The sequence below is a fragment of the Carassius gibelio genome, chromosome B5, assembly GCF_023724105.1.
Source record: "Carassius gibelio isolate Cgi1373 ecotype wild population from Czech Republic chromosome B5, carGib1.2-hapl.c, whole genome shotgun sequence".
Taxonomy (NCBI): Eukaryota; Metazoa; Chordata; class Actinopteri; order Cypriniformes; family Cyprinidae; genus Carassius; species Carassius gibelio.
The window spans coordinates 35819444-35834480 of record NC_068400.1 but is presented as its reverse complement, the minus strand read 5'-3'; the positions used below and the strand labels follow the sequence as shown (position 1 = coordinate 35834480).

Genomic DNA, 15037 nt, shown 5'->3' with positions numbered 1-15037 from the left:
AATCACAATTGATGGAGGAAAAACCTAATTGTGACCAACACTGCACTTGCAAAATAAAGCTGCCTAATCGAATTGAGAAACAGGGCTCTACTGCACTTAACATTGCTTCTACTCTGGATATGCATAAGCTGTAGGTGAACAGATTCCAACCTGTAGGACAGAAATTATTTTACGAGGCTTTAAAGGGTTTTGGAAAGCCCATTTATTTCAGAAGAGCCCACCTAATAGCTATAAGATGCATCCCTTGAATAATTTTAAAGGAATGCTGTTTGTTTGCTTCCCGTATATATATTAAATGGAACTGCATGCTTTGTATTGGCTCCAAATTGTTTAAATTTATGTGTGCTGCCAAACAAGATCATGAATTCTAAAAGCGAACGATTAGTTTAGTGGGTTGTATGAAATTAGCATCCCTTTATACTGAGACCCGTATGTGTTATCATATGACAACACTGCAAACCAAGATTCCTTTCAACTCGTGGATTGAAATCTGAACTGAACTGACCAAATGCAAATGATTGGAAGTCTCAACTAATAGCAAGGAATAGGAATTCAAAGCAATAATGAATAATAATTTTCAATTATTTTCAATTATTTTTATACTTCTATAATTCAAAGAGTTATAATTTACCACCTAATGTTTTTGGAAATATCCCATAGGTTGTATGCTAATACGTTTATGGGTAATTATACTGAATTAAACTGAAATATAATGTATATTATTCTAAAAAATAAAATAAAAAAGGAAAAAAATTCAGTTGAATTCAAGCTAAATTCAAATTTGAGCACATCCTTCCTCACTACACTCTCTGTTACTTAAATTAAATTTGACTTTAATTAGATTAATTTCTGAAAATAAGGCATTCTCAAATATATAAATTATTAAATAGTTCCAGTTTTACAATTATTTACCTTAAATAATTTTTTTTTTGGAACTTTTTTAAGAATCCTAAAAAAGTTTATCTGCATGTGTACAACACAGAGTTCCTAATTTTTATGACTGATTTCAGACTCACCCTGACAGCACCCCCAGAACCAAGTTGAGCATGAAGAAAGAGCCGATGATGATGAGAGGGATGAAGTAGAGCCAGTTCCAGGTGTTCCCTGAGGCATCATTGGCCTGCAAAGACAGAAGTAATGAGAGCAGAAACTGAGAGGAAGAGAGGTACAGAGAGAAATAAACATCAGAAGAACCTAGAGGAGACCAAATCTCCACAGGCTTTTCTTCAACCCCCTATCCCTCTAATAATCTCTTTAACACAATTCACAACAACACATCCTTATCTATACAGCCATAATCCTTCTTATTGTCTAAGTAATTGCTTTTTGCAGAGTTCCCAGGGTTTTGCAAGAGTAAAAAAGAATGTGAAAGCCAATCTTCTGGTCACCGCTCTGTAAAGATGTTCGTTTTAGACTAGTAAGTGGAAGTGACAGTGTTTCTCTTTGATTCACCAGCATATACAACACCGGGCCTTACACAAAATGCTTATGAGGCATGCTAAGAGAAGATCTCTCCTAGCGCCCATTTATTCACAAATTGCTCTAACATATTGTCTGTAATTGTTAAGGGATCATGGAGAATGCTGATTCAGCAGTAACATACAGATCCTTAAACCCCCTCTACTCTCTTACACAGCTGTTTCTAAGGCAACCGGCTCGCCGTGCCTACCTCTGTCCCTTTATCTCTCTTGCTTGAGCTTTAAAATGGCATTTTTGGCAAGAGCAGTAAAGCTGTCAGAGCCAAATTCCATTGCTGCATCTCCACTCCTCTGAGTATTACATTTATTACAGCACTGTAGGGAACTTGTGTAACTGACTTCTTCTGAATTATTATTTATTTATTGCTGCTAAAGTCCATATTGGTTACGGTTTCATGCATCCGAATGAAAGATGACAATATAATAGTATCTCCTTAGCCAAACATTTTTGTTTTAAAAAATGAACAGATTCTAAACCAAGTCCAGCGAAGGGTGGGTTGCCAAATATTGCCATCCTTGTGGTGTGAAATGAATTGTAGTGATGAATCTTTTAAAACTGGATGAACGCCACCTGACATCAGGAAAAAAGGAGACAGCACTGAAACAGTTTCATCTCATTCAGAGGGTGGGAGAAATAATGGTGGATCACCCACATTTCCGCAAAAAGCCTGAAAATTGACTTGACATACTAAAAGAATATGTGTTCAGTAGCCAAAATGCATGATATTGTCTCAGTGGTCGGTTGGGGTAGATGATTTCTGCAGCCCTTGCATCACGGGTTTGTGTTTTCTAGAGTGATATGGGGATTGAAGGAATGCTGAATACAGTCTTCACAAGATTACCACAGTAATGACAAGAGCATCTGCTAACCAGACATGAGAGACAGTATAATGGTTAACAATTTAACCTGGGCCAATTATCCAGTGCTTCCATTCCAACTTCCTTATCACATTTTGTGAGGTGTGAATACATTTAAAATAAAATAAAAAATCTTATCTCAGTATTTTTTGACCAAATGGCGATATACATTATACAGGTGTATTTTCTACGTTTTTCTTTTTTTTTTTTTTGGATGAAAAACAAAATCGGTATATTTATTTTTTACATTTTATTTTACATCCCGTCCAATAAAACAATGTTCATATAAAAAACAAAAATAGTGAATGTAACCAAGTGGGCTATTCCATACAGTATATTATGTGCAAACAGGGTTATAATAACATTCGTGGTATCCCCCTCTATTCTGCACTCATATTTAAATAGGCCTATATCGATATGAATAGTATTGCCTCATTCCTAACATCATTTGTAAATAATACATCAATATATATTTTACAAACTCGATATACTGCCCAGCCTTAAAACAAAACTTAAAGTGTTAGTTCATCTAAAAAACACTTTCTCTCCTATATAGTAAAACATGTATGCATTGGCTAATGATTAAATAACTAAAAGATAATCTTTATATGGAATATAACCTTCATGTCAGCTACTTTAATACATGCATAAATGTATCTATATATTGCAAATGATTATAAATGGGACAGAACTACTAAAAGATCTGTGCAAACCAGCAAAAGCATACAGTCTGAAAAAATCAGGTACACCAAATACATCTGAATCGGCCCTGCACATAAAGTAGAAGCACAAAAAAAATCTGAATTTCTGTGAAAAGTGAGAATATCTAAGCAAGATGTGGAATCTGTGGATAATAAAACTGTGATAAATGTGGTAATCAAGTTCTCAGCAATGCACTGGGGCATGAATAAATAAAGCTATGTTACTATTTATTGTTTTGCTGCCTACATTTATGCTGTTGCTGTGTTTGTTGACATCTTCAACTATTTGTCATGTGGAAAAATCACAACTGTTCTTTCACCATTCACTGTAAAAAAGATATATCTATATAATACAACTGTAAAATGGCCAATAGCAAATACTGTGGCTCCTCTATCCTTTACACACTTTTCCAGAAATGTATGTATAAATAAAACAGAAATAAGCGAGAACGGCATATAATAAATTCAGAGACAGTATATGAATACAGAGGCTGTGCTTCTCATCCCACTAAAGACAATTAGAGATTTGATTCATTTCCTATGACTGCACTGTCATCAATGAGACAGCAGAGCCTAAAGGGACAAATCAATTGAGCAAAATCTTTCTCTTAGTTGGCATTACTGTTTCTATTAATGTCTATTTCTTGCCTTTAACGTTGATTAGTGAGACAGAGCCTGTGTTGGGTGTGATCACATTTAGCATTGTTATGCAAATTTTCACAAGGGAAACCCAGTATTTTCACAACTGGAATTTTCCAAAAGCAAAAAAAAAAATTATCATAAATAAAAAAAATAAAAAATAATAATTAAACAGATAAACTTATGCTTCTATATTGGCTAAAATAAAGTAAAAACAATGATAGTTTAAAATATTATTACAGTTTCTATAATAAAATATATTTTAATATGTAATTTTAAAAGGTACATTTTCAGTAGCCATTACTCCAGTCTTCAGTGTCAAGACAATCTTTCATTCTTAAATGCTGATCTGGTGCTCAAAAAAAAAAAAAGTCGTATTATTATCAGTGTTAAAAACAGGTGCTTAATATTTTTGTAGAAATCTTAAAGGGATACTCCACCCCAAAATGAAAATTTTGTCATTAATCACTAACCCCCATGTCGTTACAAACACGTAAAAGCTTCATTTGTCTTCGGAACACAATTTAAGATATTTTAGATGAAAACCGGGAGCCTTGTGACAAATAAATGACACTGTTAAAGTCTAGAAAAGTATGAAAGACGTTGTCAGAATAGCCTATCTGCCATCAGTGGTTCAACCGTAACGTTATGAAGCGCAGAGAATTTTTGTACATGAAAAAAACAATTTGTCTCCTCTGTTTCTCTCCACATCACCATAGCGCCATTTTGGAGAATATGAGCTGAACGCAGGCAGCGTACACTCTTTTGTGTCAGCCGCGCCACAAGGATACATTTTCCACAAGGAAACAAAATTATTCTTGTTATTATATATGTTATTATATTGACTATGATTTTTGATGCTAATCACATCATTAGCATAGCAACATGCTAACACCAAACTGTTGAAATCAGTTTAAAATCAAATATCCTGTGCGGAATGCAATTGGTGGGGTGTATTTATATATCTGCTTACGGTATATAAATAGTTCCAAATCAGTCAATTATGAGCTTCAATTACATTTTTAGTTGCTCTTTTAGAAGGTATCTGACTACTAGGCAGGAAGTAGGAAGTAAAGAAGTTTTGGAACAGAGCCGCTTATACAGTGTGTCTACAGAGAATTGAAGAGCACAGAGGATGAGGAAGAACGCATACCAGCCTCTAATTTTCCACTGACGTAAAGTTCTTGTGTCTGGGTTAATCAGATTATCTCTATGAGAGGCAAGGTCTGGATGGCAAGATTTAGGAATATTCATCTGTCATTAGACCTCTCATCAAGGACCCCGGAGGACTGAAAGCCCAGTGTGCAGAAGAACACTTAAGGAGGATGTCATCTTATAGGAGGAGAGAAACAGAGAAACAGTGTGCTATTGCTCGAGGGAGCAGCCATCCAGCGGTCATTACGCTCATAATTGCAACAGACTGTAAAACCATCTACATTCTGTCTGATGCCAAAACTACAAAACAAAACAACTATTTTACTTACTTGTCCAAAATTGTGGCTTATAAAACAATGCAAACTAGAAGAGAAATCCACAAAGCATTAAAAGATTGAGTGCAGTACGAAGAAAGGGTTTATTTTATAGGTGAATGTTCTTTCAGTAAACCACAAGAGCAGACAGGACTTGGCACACTCTTGTGGATCCAAACATGATCCATCTATGCTCCCTGCGGGGCTATTTTTAAACATTTAACAGCAAATTGATCTATAGGGCTATCATACTAACAATGCTGAATGCCAGGGAACATGGTCACCATATACACCACACAGATCACCCTGTCGGCTGAGTCACTGTACAGCGTCACACAGCCACCTGGTAGATGCTACTGTTTAGAGTGCTACAAAGATACACAACATGACATAAATAACACAATGTCACACAAACAAAGTCCAAGAGTGATGGGGAATACCAGAAAAAACATTACATTGCTTGGATTCAAATTTAGGATTACATTCATGGTATTAAATGGTAATAAAATATGAACAAATACATCTTGATAATGTCAGATAACTTTGATAGAAAGGTATGTAATGAAGGAGGTTGAATAGCTGTCAACCGTTAAATTTAAGTACACAATTAGATAATACCAGTTAAGGTCAACCAATTACCAAGCAATGCTTAATTTTGTTCAGCAATTCAAAAAAATAATATACTATACTATACTATAAAATAAGCAAAACATGGTCAGGTTTAAATTTTTGGGTATAATGTCACATTTCACTTTATTTTGCTATCCTCACTTACATAAATTAGCTATAGTGTAAAAGAAAAATATCCAACATTATATCTAGTGTCTGAATAATTTTTGGTTTGACTGAATCACTGTTTAATATATCTATAATTCCATATTTTATTTATTTATTTTACAGTCAGAAAATACGAAGCAAGTTTTATTCTTAGGAATATTTCATGAATCTGGCTCCTGGTCTAAAACTGTAGTGTGTGAAATTAGCATAAGTGGTTATGAAATAACCAGAGAGTTTTGAAAAATTCATTGCACATGCCCCAAAAATAACTGGATCTCTGAGTTGAATATTCCAGAAATATTACACCATTTCTCTGGCTACTCTTGCAAATGAGCTGCGCACTGATTGGAGCCTATCAGAGCTCTATTAGAAATGAGAAAATGAGGAACTGAGGGGAAGCATATTGATCTCCGGAGAAAAGCCACTGATTTGATACATATATTCTGCTTTCCAGTCTGGACTCTGTAGCGTGGAGACCTAATTAGAGAGAAGAAGGCCGACGTTAGCATGCACAATTGCTCTTTAAGAATGAATAAGAAATTCCTGCGTCTGAAAAGAACTAGCACAGTAGTACTATGTTCATCCAATCAGCTGCTTAGCAAAATGAGGGTGTGTGACTGTTTAGTGATTTGTAGTTACAGAAATATAAATTGATGTGATTTTTGCATTAAGAGCAAAGCAGAGGTAATAATTCTTATATTCTATCTCCTTTTCTTTCTGTGCATCTCTCTCCCTGCCCATTGAGGTTAAAGAGCTGTCAGGAAATGTCCCTAGTGAAGATGTGAACAGGGAGATGAGATATAGGAGTTCACCATTAAAGCACTCCCTAGAGATCCAGCTCCACCTTATCTAGACATCAATTCATTCGACAAAAAGATCTTCTGCAGTCAGACTGAATACCAGAAAAAAAAAGAATGTCCAAAGTCCAAAGTCTGTTCTTCAAACAATGCAATGAGTATGAATATAAATGATGACAGAATTTCATGGCACATAATAAATAACTTGCTTGATTAACAAGAACCAATCCTGGTGCATCAAGCAAACATTGCTGAGCGTCCATGTTTGCCATATTTGATTATCTCTATGTCTGTCCATTGACCAATGTTTACATATGAACAAAAGCTTAAATTAAATCTGTTCATGAAGCACTTGTGTCTCCTCAGAAGGATTGGATTAAACTTCTTGATTCATATGGATTATGTTTATGATCTCTTTCACATTTTAAATTGTCAAATTTTGGTGGAATAGACTTTCAGTGGAGGGGCAGTTTTATTAAGAATATCTTTGTTTGTGTTTTGAAGATTAATGATTAGTGGGATGAGAAGCACACTCACAGGAATTTGATGACAGCCTCTATATTCATTTACTGTCTCTTTTAAGGTATGAGCAAAAACGCACCTTTTTCGTGTCTTTACCTTTAAATGCAAATGCTCCGGGGAAGAGGGCGGAGCTACAAAGGTTTCAAGAGCTCATTCTCCAGCAATACCGGTGCTAGCCTTTATAAATAAACACTCCACCATTAGTACAAGACTGTTATCTTTACAGAAAATGCCATCTGATTGTACTTGTGCATAAAAAAAAATGCACTTTATGAATTACACAGACACACGGTGCGATAAAAAAATAACTCATTGTGCCTTTCAAACTTTATAAGCCCCATTTGTGATTATGAGCTCAACGAATTCCAGCGGTCGACTTCACATTGCTTTCATATGCAATTTTAACTCCAACTTTCCTGTTCACAATCATTTTGGTAGTATGTGAAGGCAGCATCAGTGAAAACAGACAGACAGTGGTAGCTTTAGCAATATTAGCCTTACAGAGCGCCAAGAAGCTCTTTCAGAAAGGCAATTTGGAAAACAAATGCATGATATTTACTTCTTCAGGAGGTGCAGCTGGATCACGAACAGTTGGCACTGCTTCATCCTTCAGGAGCAACTTTTGTGCAAAACCTGCTTTATACTGACCCTCATTCACAAAGCAGTCTGTTGTAAGTGATTTGCACAGACATACTGTAAACAAAATTTCGGTATATTTGAGGGAGCATTTTCTTCAAAAACAAAATTAATCCACCTCGTCTTCAGTGACTCAGATTTCGGGAGTAGTTGGAGAGAGCTATGTGGATTTATGTATTCAGCTACAGAACATCTAAAATGCCTGGGAGACATTCTCTTCAGTGCAGCAATGGCAGACTGTATACAACTCGCTCAGGGCGCTTCTAATTTAGAACAGCAGCGTCTGTCAACTTTTGTGGGCGGGGCCTCTGGCTAATTTGCAATGAGTATTTCACATTGTTGTGAAGGAATTTTGGCCGACACTTCTTTGTCCCATTGTTTTAATTCAGCCACATTGGACGGTTTTTGAGCATAAAAGGACTGTTTAAGGTCATGCCACAGTATCTCAATCGGATTTAAGTCTGGATTTTGACTTGGCCATTCCAAAACCTTAATTTTTGTATAATTCTTTTTTTTCAGCCATTCTGAAGTGGACTTGCTGCTGTGTTTGGCATTATTGTCCTGCTGCTTAACCCAAGTGCGCTTGAGGTCAAAAACTGACAACCGGATGCCGTTTTTGCCCAGTCACTTTCTTATTGTTAAATCATGAACACTGACCTTAATTGAGGCCGGCAGTTCTTTAAATGATGTTCTGGGTTCATTTATGACGACCTCCTGAAGGAGTCGTCATTGAGTAATTTTGGTAGGCCAGCCACTCCTGGGAAGGATCACCACTAAGATTTCTCCTAAGGCTCTGACCGTGGTTCGCTGGAGTCCCAAAGCCTTTGAAATTGCTTTATGACCCTTTCCAGACTGATCCATGTCAACTATTTTGTTTCTCATATGTTCTTGAAATTCATTAGATTGCGGCATGATGTGTTGCCGTTCACTTTTTGAAATCATCATTTAAAAACTGCATTTTGTGATTATTTGCATTATCTTTGTGTAATATTAAAATGATTTTGACGATCTATTAAGTGTGACAAACACACACACACACACACATACACATATATATATATATATATATATATATATATATATATATATATATATATATATATATAAGCATATTCCTCCTTACTCTACTAAACCATCAAAAGCCAACAGTTAGCCCCAGCAGACTGGCCTCCTACATTAGCCTAGTGCAGTATCATGTTGCAATAGCCCTTAGCTAACCACAGGACCATTAGCCTCTTATCTCCCAAATGCTGCTTACCACTTCAAGAACCAGATGTCTGTCTTATCATTCAATGAAACCAATATATACACTGTCCATACCATCTGAGGACAAAGCTAATTGCAAACTGTGCATACAAAGCAGATTTTCTAAAAGTACTTTTTCAAATCTTTTAAAAAGTTTTTAAAAGGGTTAATAAAATATATGGTAATTATATATTTATAATTATAAATATACTGAAAATAATATATACTTTATATAAAATAGTTTGTCATTCCAATTTATTCATGAATGCTAGAATTTATATAATACATCAATTCTAGTTTTCCTACACTAATCTTGAGGATGAGTCTCATGCCACTATAAGGATATCATACCACACATGCAGATTCCTGTAAGAGTTTGTGTTTTTCCTTAATCATACACTTCCAGAACCATCAACAAAACAGCAAGAGGCCTTCGGGATTTTAAAGCAAAGACTTGAAAATGAGACAAGCCACCACATGGATCAGAGATTCTTCTTCTCCTCCTCAACATCTCAATCAAATATGTCCCACCTTCGCCTTTTGAACACTTCCTAAATATCTATTAATATTACCTTGCTGTCACACACACACACACACACACATTCTCTTTCTTCATGATGGATAGCAGACCACTCACAGATTCTATATATCCACTAGAACCACAGGGCTAAATTCAACACTAATAGATTCATAGGACACTGTGATTAATCATGATATTTTTGGTCTTGGTGAGAGGAAGGAAAGACACTAGTTAATTAAAAAACCAGACATAAAGATTATTCATGCTGGTGTAAGGAAGATGAACTAGAGCCCCCTACAGATCAGAAAAGTAGTGAGCATAATTCACTGCTTAACTGACAGCGCCAACTCAAAACATCATTTACAAAAGAAGAAATAGCCATGGATACATCCACAGATGGAGTCATCCTTTGATTAAACACTGAAATATCATATACTTACAATAATTAAATGCTGATATGTAACACTTGCTACCATTGCTATGAGATATGCTGTCATTCAAAATTTTGGGATCAAGAGAATTGTTTAATGTTGCTCACCAAAGCTACATTTATTTGATATTTAAAAAAATGCAGTAAAAAACATTTAAAAGCAGGTGTCAATCTTAGTTCTTAGTTGTCAAAAATGACACATTTAAGGGTCAGTTCACCCCCCCCCCAAATTTTTTTTGTCAAGAATTACCCTCATGTCGTTCCACACCCGGAAGGCCTTCATTCATCTTCGGAACACTAATTAAGATATTTTTTATGAAATCTGAAAGCTCTCTGACTCTCCATAGACAGCAACACATCTGCAATGTTCCCATGTCCACGATACAGTGGTTCAACCATAATTTTACGAGAATTTTAAAGTTACGAGAATACTTTTTTCAATTTCAATTTATTTATAAAAAACAACTAAACAACTACTGTTGACCAATGTGCTGCACAAATTAAGTAACCATTAACAGAATTAAAACAAAGACAAGGTCACGAATAAAACTGCAAGACACAAGGCAAAGCAAATGCAAATCGTTAATAATAAGCCAGATCAAATAAAAATGATTTTAACCTAGATTTAAAAATGGATAGTGTAGGGGCAGTTCTAAATTCTTTAGGTAGACTATAACAAAGTCTCAGAGTTGTTATGGCAAATGCTCGATCACCCCTACAGACTTGAGTCTGGTTCAAGAAACCACTAAGAGCCTTAAAATGGCAGACCTAAAGCGCTCTTGCAGGTTGGTGGTCTATCAACAGATCAAAGAAGTTTGAGGGCGCTAAAACTTTAAAGACATAAAAAGAGCACTATAAAATTAATCCTGTAGCACACAGGTAACCAGTGCAAAGACGGAAGGACAGGGGTAATATACCCAAATAAAGAGAGTTACAATAATCAACCCTTGTGGTGATAAAAGCATGGATTACTCTTTTAAAAATAGTAAAAGACAGAAAGGACTTTTTTTACCTAAGGTTTGCAACTGATAGAAGCTTGACTTCACAACTTGGTTGACTTGTCTATCAAGCTTTAAGGCACTGGCCAACACCACAATCAGATTTTTCACGTACAGCTTTACATAAGGTGCCAGAACACTAAGATTTAGATGTGGTATACAGTGTGTATCAGAAGGGGTAAACACCACAATCTCTGTTTTACTCTCATTCAGACTTAAAAAATGTAGGGACATCCATGCTTTAACATCCAAGATGCAGGCGGCCAGCGGGTTTTTCAAAGGAAGGTATATTTGTGTGTCATATGCATAACAAAGATGAGTTATGCCATACTTCTCAAAGATAGGTCAGAGGGGAAGCATATACAAGGAAAATAACATGGGAGCTAGATCAGAGCCTTGAGGGACGCTACAGGTTAAAGGTACAGAAGAAGAGTGAAATTTTCCAATATTGACTGAGAAACTCCGGTTTATAAGAGAAGAAACCAATTTAGGGCAGAACCTCTAATGCCCACTACTTGTTATAAGTGGGACAGAAGAACATTGTGGTCTACAGTGTCAAAAGCAGCACTCAAATCTAAAAGTTCCAGTGCTACAGAATCTCTAGAGTCTGTAACTAAAATAATGTAATTTAACCCTTTAAAAGAGCCGTCTCAATGGAGTGAAATTTTCTAAAGCCTGATTGGAAGGCATCATAAATTTTGTAATCAACCAAGAAACTTTGGAGTTGACGTGGCGTGTCAGTTTTTAATTCGGCTCCCATGTTAACAGGTTAGAGCTTACAGACAGCCTGTGTGAGACGCGCGTCTCAGGCGCGGATCGAGCCGCGCGGAAAAAGCTTGCTTGCTAGAAATAGAACCGACACCTATTTTTACCGCGACACGCACGCGTGTTGGAAGCTTTTCCGGGCAAAATATAATAGGAAAATGTGTTTAAATGTCATTTTGTACACAAATACATATGAATTCCTGATATTTTGATATTTGAAAGTCTATAGGTTGACAAATTCAGATATAAATGTAATTAAAAAAATAATAATAATTACAGATTTTCAAATATTGCACCTGTCAAACATAATCTATTTCGCCGTCAATACTTTTGACGGTGTCCTTTATCAGTAGGCGTAGGTGTGTAAAAAAAAAAGTATATATTGTTGTCATGAAGACATGAGCCTAGTCTGTCAACGGTCTCCCTCTACAGCAGCAGCGCGCCAGCGCCGCGTCAGGCACGCTTCTGGTGTGTAAAGACACAGAATACGCCACACTTCTGGGACGCTTCTGGGACGTGTCGCTCACGCCACGCAGCCAGTGTGTCACCGGCCTAAGACTGGGTTGTACCAACGCATGTTTAAAATAGTCATTTACATTTGTGCCGTAAAAGAGAAAGGAGTTAAATCTCCATAGGGAAGCCACATTTCTGTGATAAATAGAAAATCCAGAGCTTGTGAAGTGAAGAAGTCTTCACGAATAAAAGTCTTATTTACCACAGCCCTCGCGTTGACCAAACAGTCTTCAAACAGCTGCAATGATCTTTGCAGTGGGCGAAGATGATGTAGAGAAATGCCGCGACGGCAGAGGCGAGGTGAGCGGTGTTTTGGCCGTTGATCCCACAAGCTCAGTAGAATGGGTATGTTCCAGGAGTATGCCCCCGCAGATGAACGTTAGATGATGGAGCTGTTGCAATCACCTTCTCTCGTAGACAGATCCAGATTAATGTTCAACTCGCTGCTTGTCTGTAGCAGAATCATAAGCTTTTCTAAAGCATTTTCACAGGAAAACAATATGGTGAACGGTGCTGACAAGCAGTTGCTAGGAAGGGAGGAGGTGAGTGCTGTGGTCCTTTCTGAATTTGATTAAGTGGCACTATAGAGGAGATCTGAAGATTTAAGAGCATTTGCTGGTCATATACTAAAAGAGGTAATACGACTTTACAATAAAAGAAGCCAAAAACACATAGGGCCCTATCATACACCTGGCACAATGCGACGCATGTGTTTGCTAGTTTCAGTCCGGCGCAGTTCGCATTTTCCCATCCACCACCACGTCATTTTATTAGCAAATGCATTTGCGCCCATTTGTGCGCCCATGGGTGTGCTGGTCTAAAAAAAAAAAAAAAGAGGTGTGTTCAGGTGCATTGCTAGCGCATTGCTATTAAGGAGCTAAAAACAGACTATGCCATAGACCAACTGAAACCTGGTCTAAAGTCTAAAGTCAATGGCGCAATATTTTATTTTATTTTATTTTTTAAAGAGCGCGTTGGTAGAAAATGCGCCTCTGGCCGGTCCACAGTGCATGTTGACTTTGCATATTTGCTTATTACACAAAGGGATGCGGATCACACAAACATGCCAAATATTAAAACAAAAGGATTACATTGTAAAAGAATATTATTGTGTAGGCTACATAAATATAAAAATGTAGCCTAATGATGGATAGTCATTGCGTGTATTAGAATTAGGCTACCTATTTGCAATTCAGCCCATTACTACTTATAATGATGAATGAAATTCTTCTACATCCCACGCCTTCTTCACCTCGGGAAGCTTTGGTGGATGCCTGCTTGTCCCATAGATGATCTTCTTGCACGCTTTAACTTCGCGCACAAGCAGATCGGTTTCTTCGCTTGAGAAGCATTCAGCTTTTCGACCAACAAATTCTGCCATGTAAACAGCGATCCGCCATGGCGCGAGCGCATCTCGCTCTTAAAGGGAATGGGAGATGACACTGTGGTTAGTTTATTGAACGTTACGCCCATTACTTATTAAAAGAATAGGGACAACCTATTCCAGAAATGTGCCCTGGCGCAAGGACCATTTTTCTATCGTTAAATTGCAAAAGTGGATTTGGACATGCCCTGAGTGCACCTGGGCCGTGCGCTTTACACTTTGCATTTAGATCATTAAAATACGGTCCATAGACATAAACAAACTAAACGACAGCAGACTGAAACACAACGGTGACATCTTGATTCCAACCTTTTGTGCACAAAGAAAACAATAATAATAATTTATTCTCCCCGAGTTACCGTCTTCCACCATCTTGGAGAGTACCCCAGAACGTAATGTAACCAGTGTTGTTTTACGTTCAGCTTTACGTTTAGCACTAAACAGTGCTGATTACATTGATTACCAATGTCCTTGCTACGTTTCTAGACCTGGGAATATTGCTGTTGTGTTGCTGTCAATGGAGGGTCAGAGAGCTCTCAGATTTCATAAGAAATCTCTTTATCTGTGTTCCAAAGATGAACAAAGATCTTACGGGTTTGGAACAACATGAGGGTGAGTAATTCATGACAGAATTTACAATTTTGGGAGTACTAACCCTTTAAAAACATTACAGAAACTCTGACTACAGAGCTTACGCATATTTTGTAAGTGTTTCTGTGTTACTTACACAACCTTTTCTTGGCTGTGTTGTGCCATTATTTGAAAGACCTACCAATTTGTTTCCCATCAGTCTTTTACTGTGGTATCATCGATTTCAGATTTTCCTACCACTAAACATCTCATAAAAAAAAAGCAAACAGGTCATACAGGTGTCACTCAGGTGGACTTTTTCTGTCTAAGTAGACTCTATTTGGTCAGAACAGAAAGATTTTAACTGGGAATCAAAAGTCTGGATCACCTCTTCATGGCACAATGTTCAGACTCAGGGGTGTCTAACCTGGGTGGAAGGTGTCTATGATCCTGAATAATTACAGCAGCGTCGTGATACTTCTGAGAGTACAGGGTTAAAAAAAGGTCAGCATCACCAAGCAGCAAGACATCAGAGACTAGAGCACAGCATGGTGCTTCATGGAATTCAGCCGTTGATTCAAGAAGAGTAGTAAAAAGATGACAGGGACTAGAAGACTGGCATCTTATTCATGGCTGTTCATTGTCTGAAAATACTGAATAGTTTCGGAGCAACACTAACTGGGATTGTTAATTCCAGATTAGACAATTCAGTTGAACACATAAATATAACTCCAG

At 37.0% G+C, this 15037-nt stretch overlaps 1 protein-coding gene across 1 annotated transcript in view; it reads right to left on the bottom strand.

Annotated features, from left to right (window-relative positions):
- The window catches only part of cacna1ba (calcium channel, voltage-dependent, N type, alpha 1B subunit, a), a 95935-nt gene that overhangs the window by 54331 nt on the left and 26567 nt on the right, over window positions 1-15037 (bottom strand). Inside the window, exon 7 of the mRNA XM_052557319.1 lies at window positions 1017-1120. Coding sequence (XP_052413279.1) covers window positions 1017-1120 — 104 coding nt within the window. The remainder of the gene's footprint in view (window positions 1-1016; window positions 1121-15037) is intronic.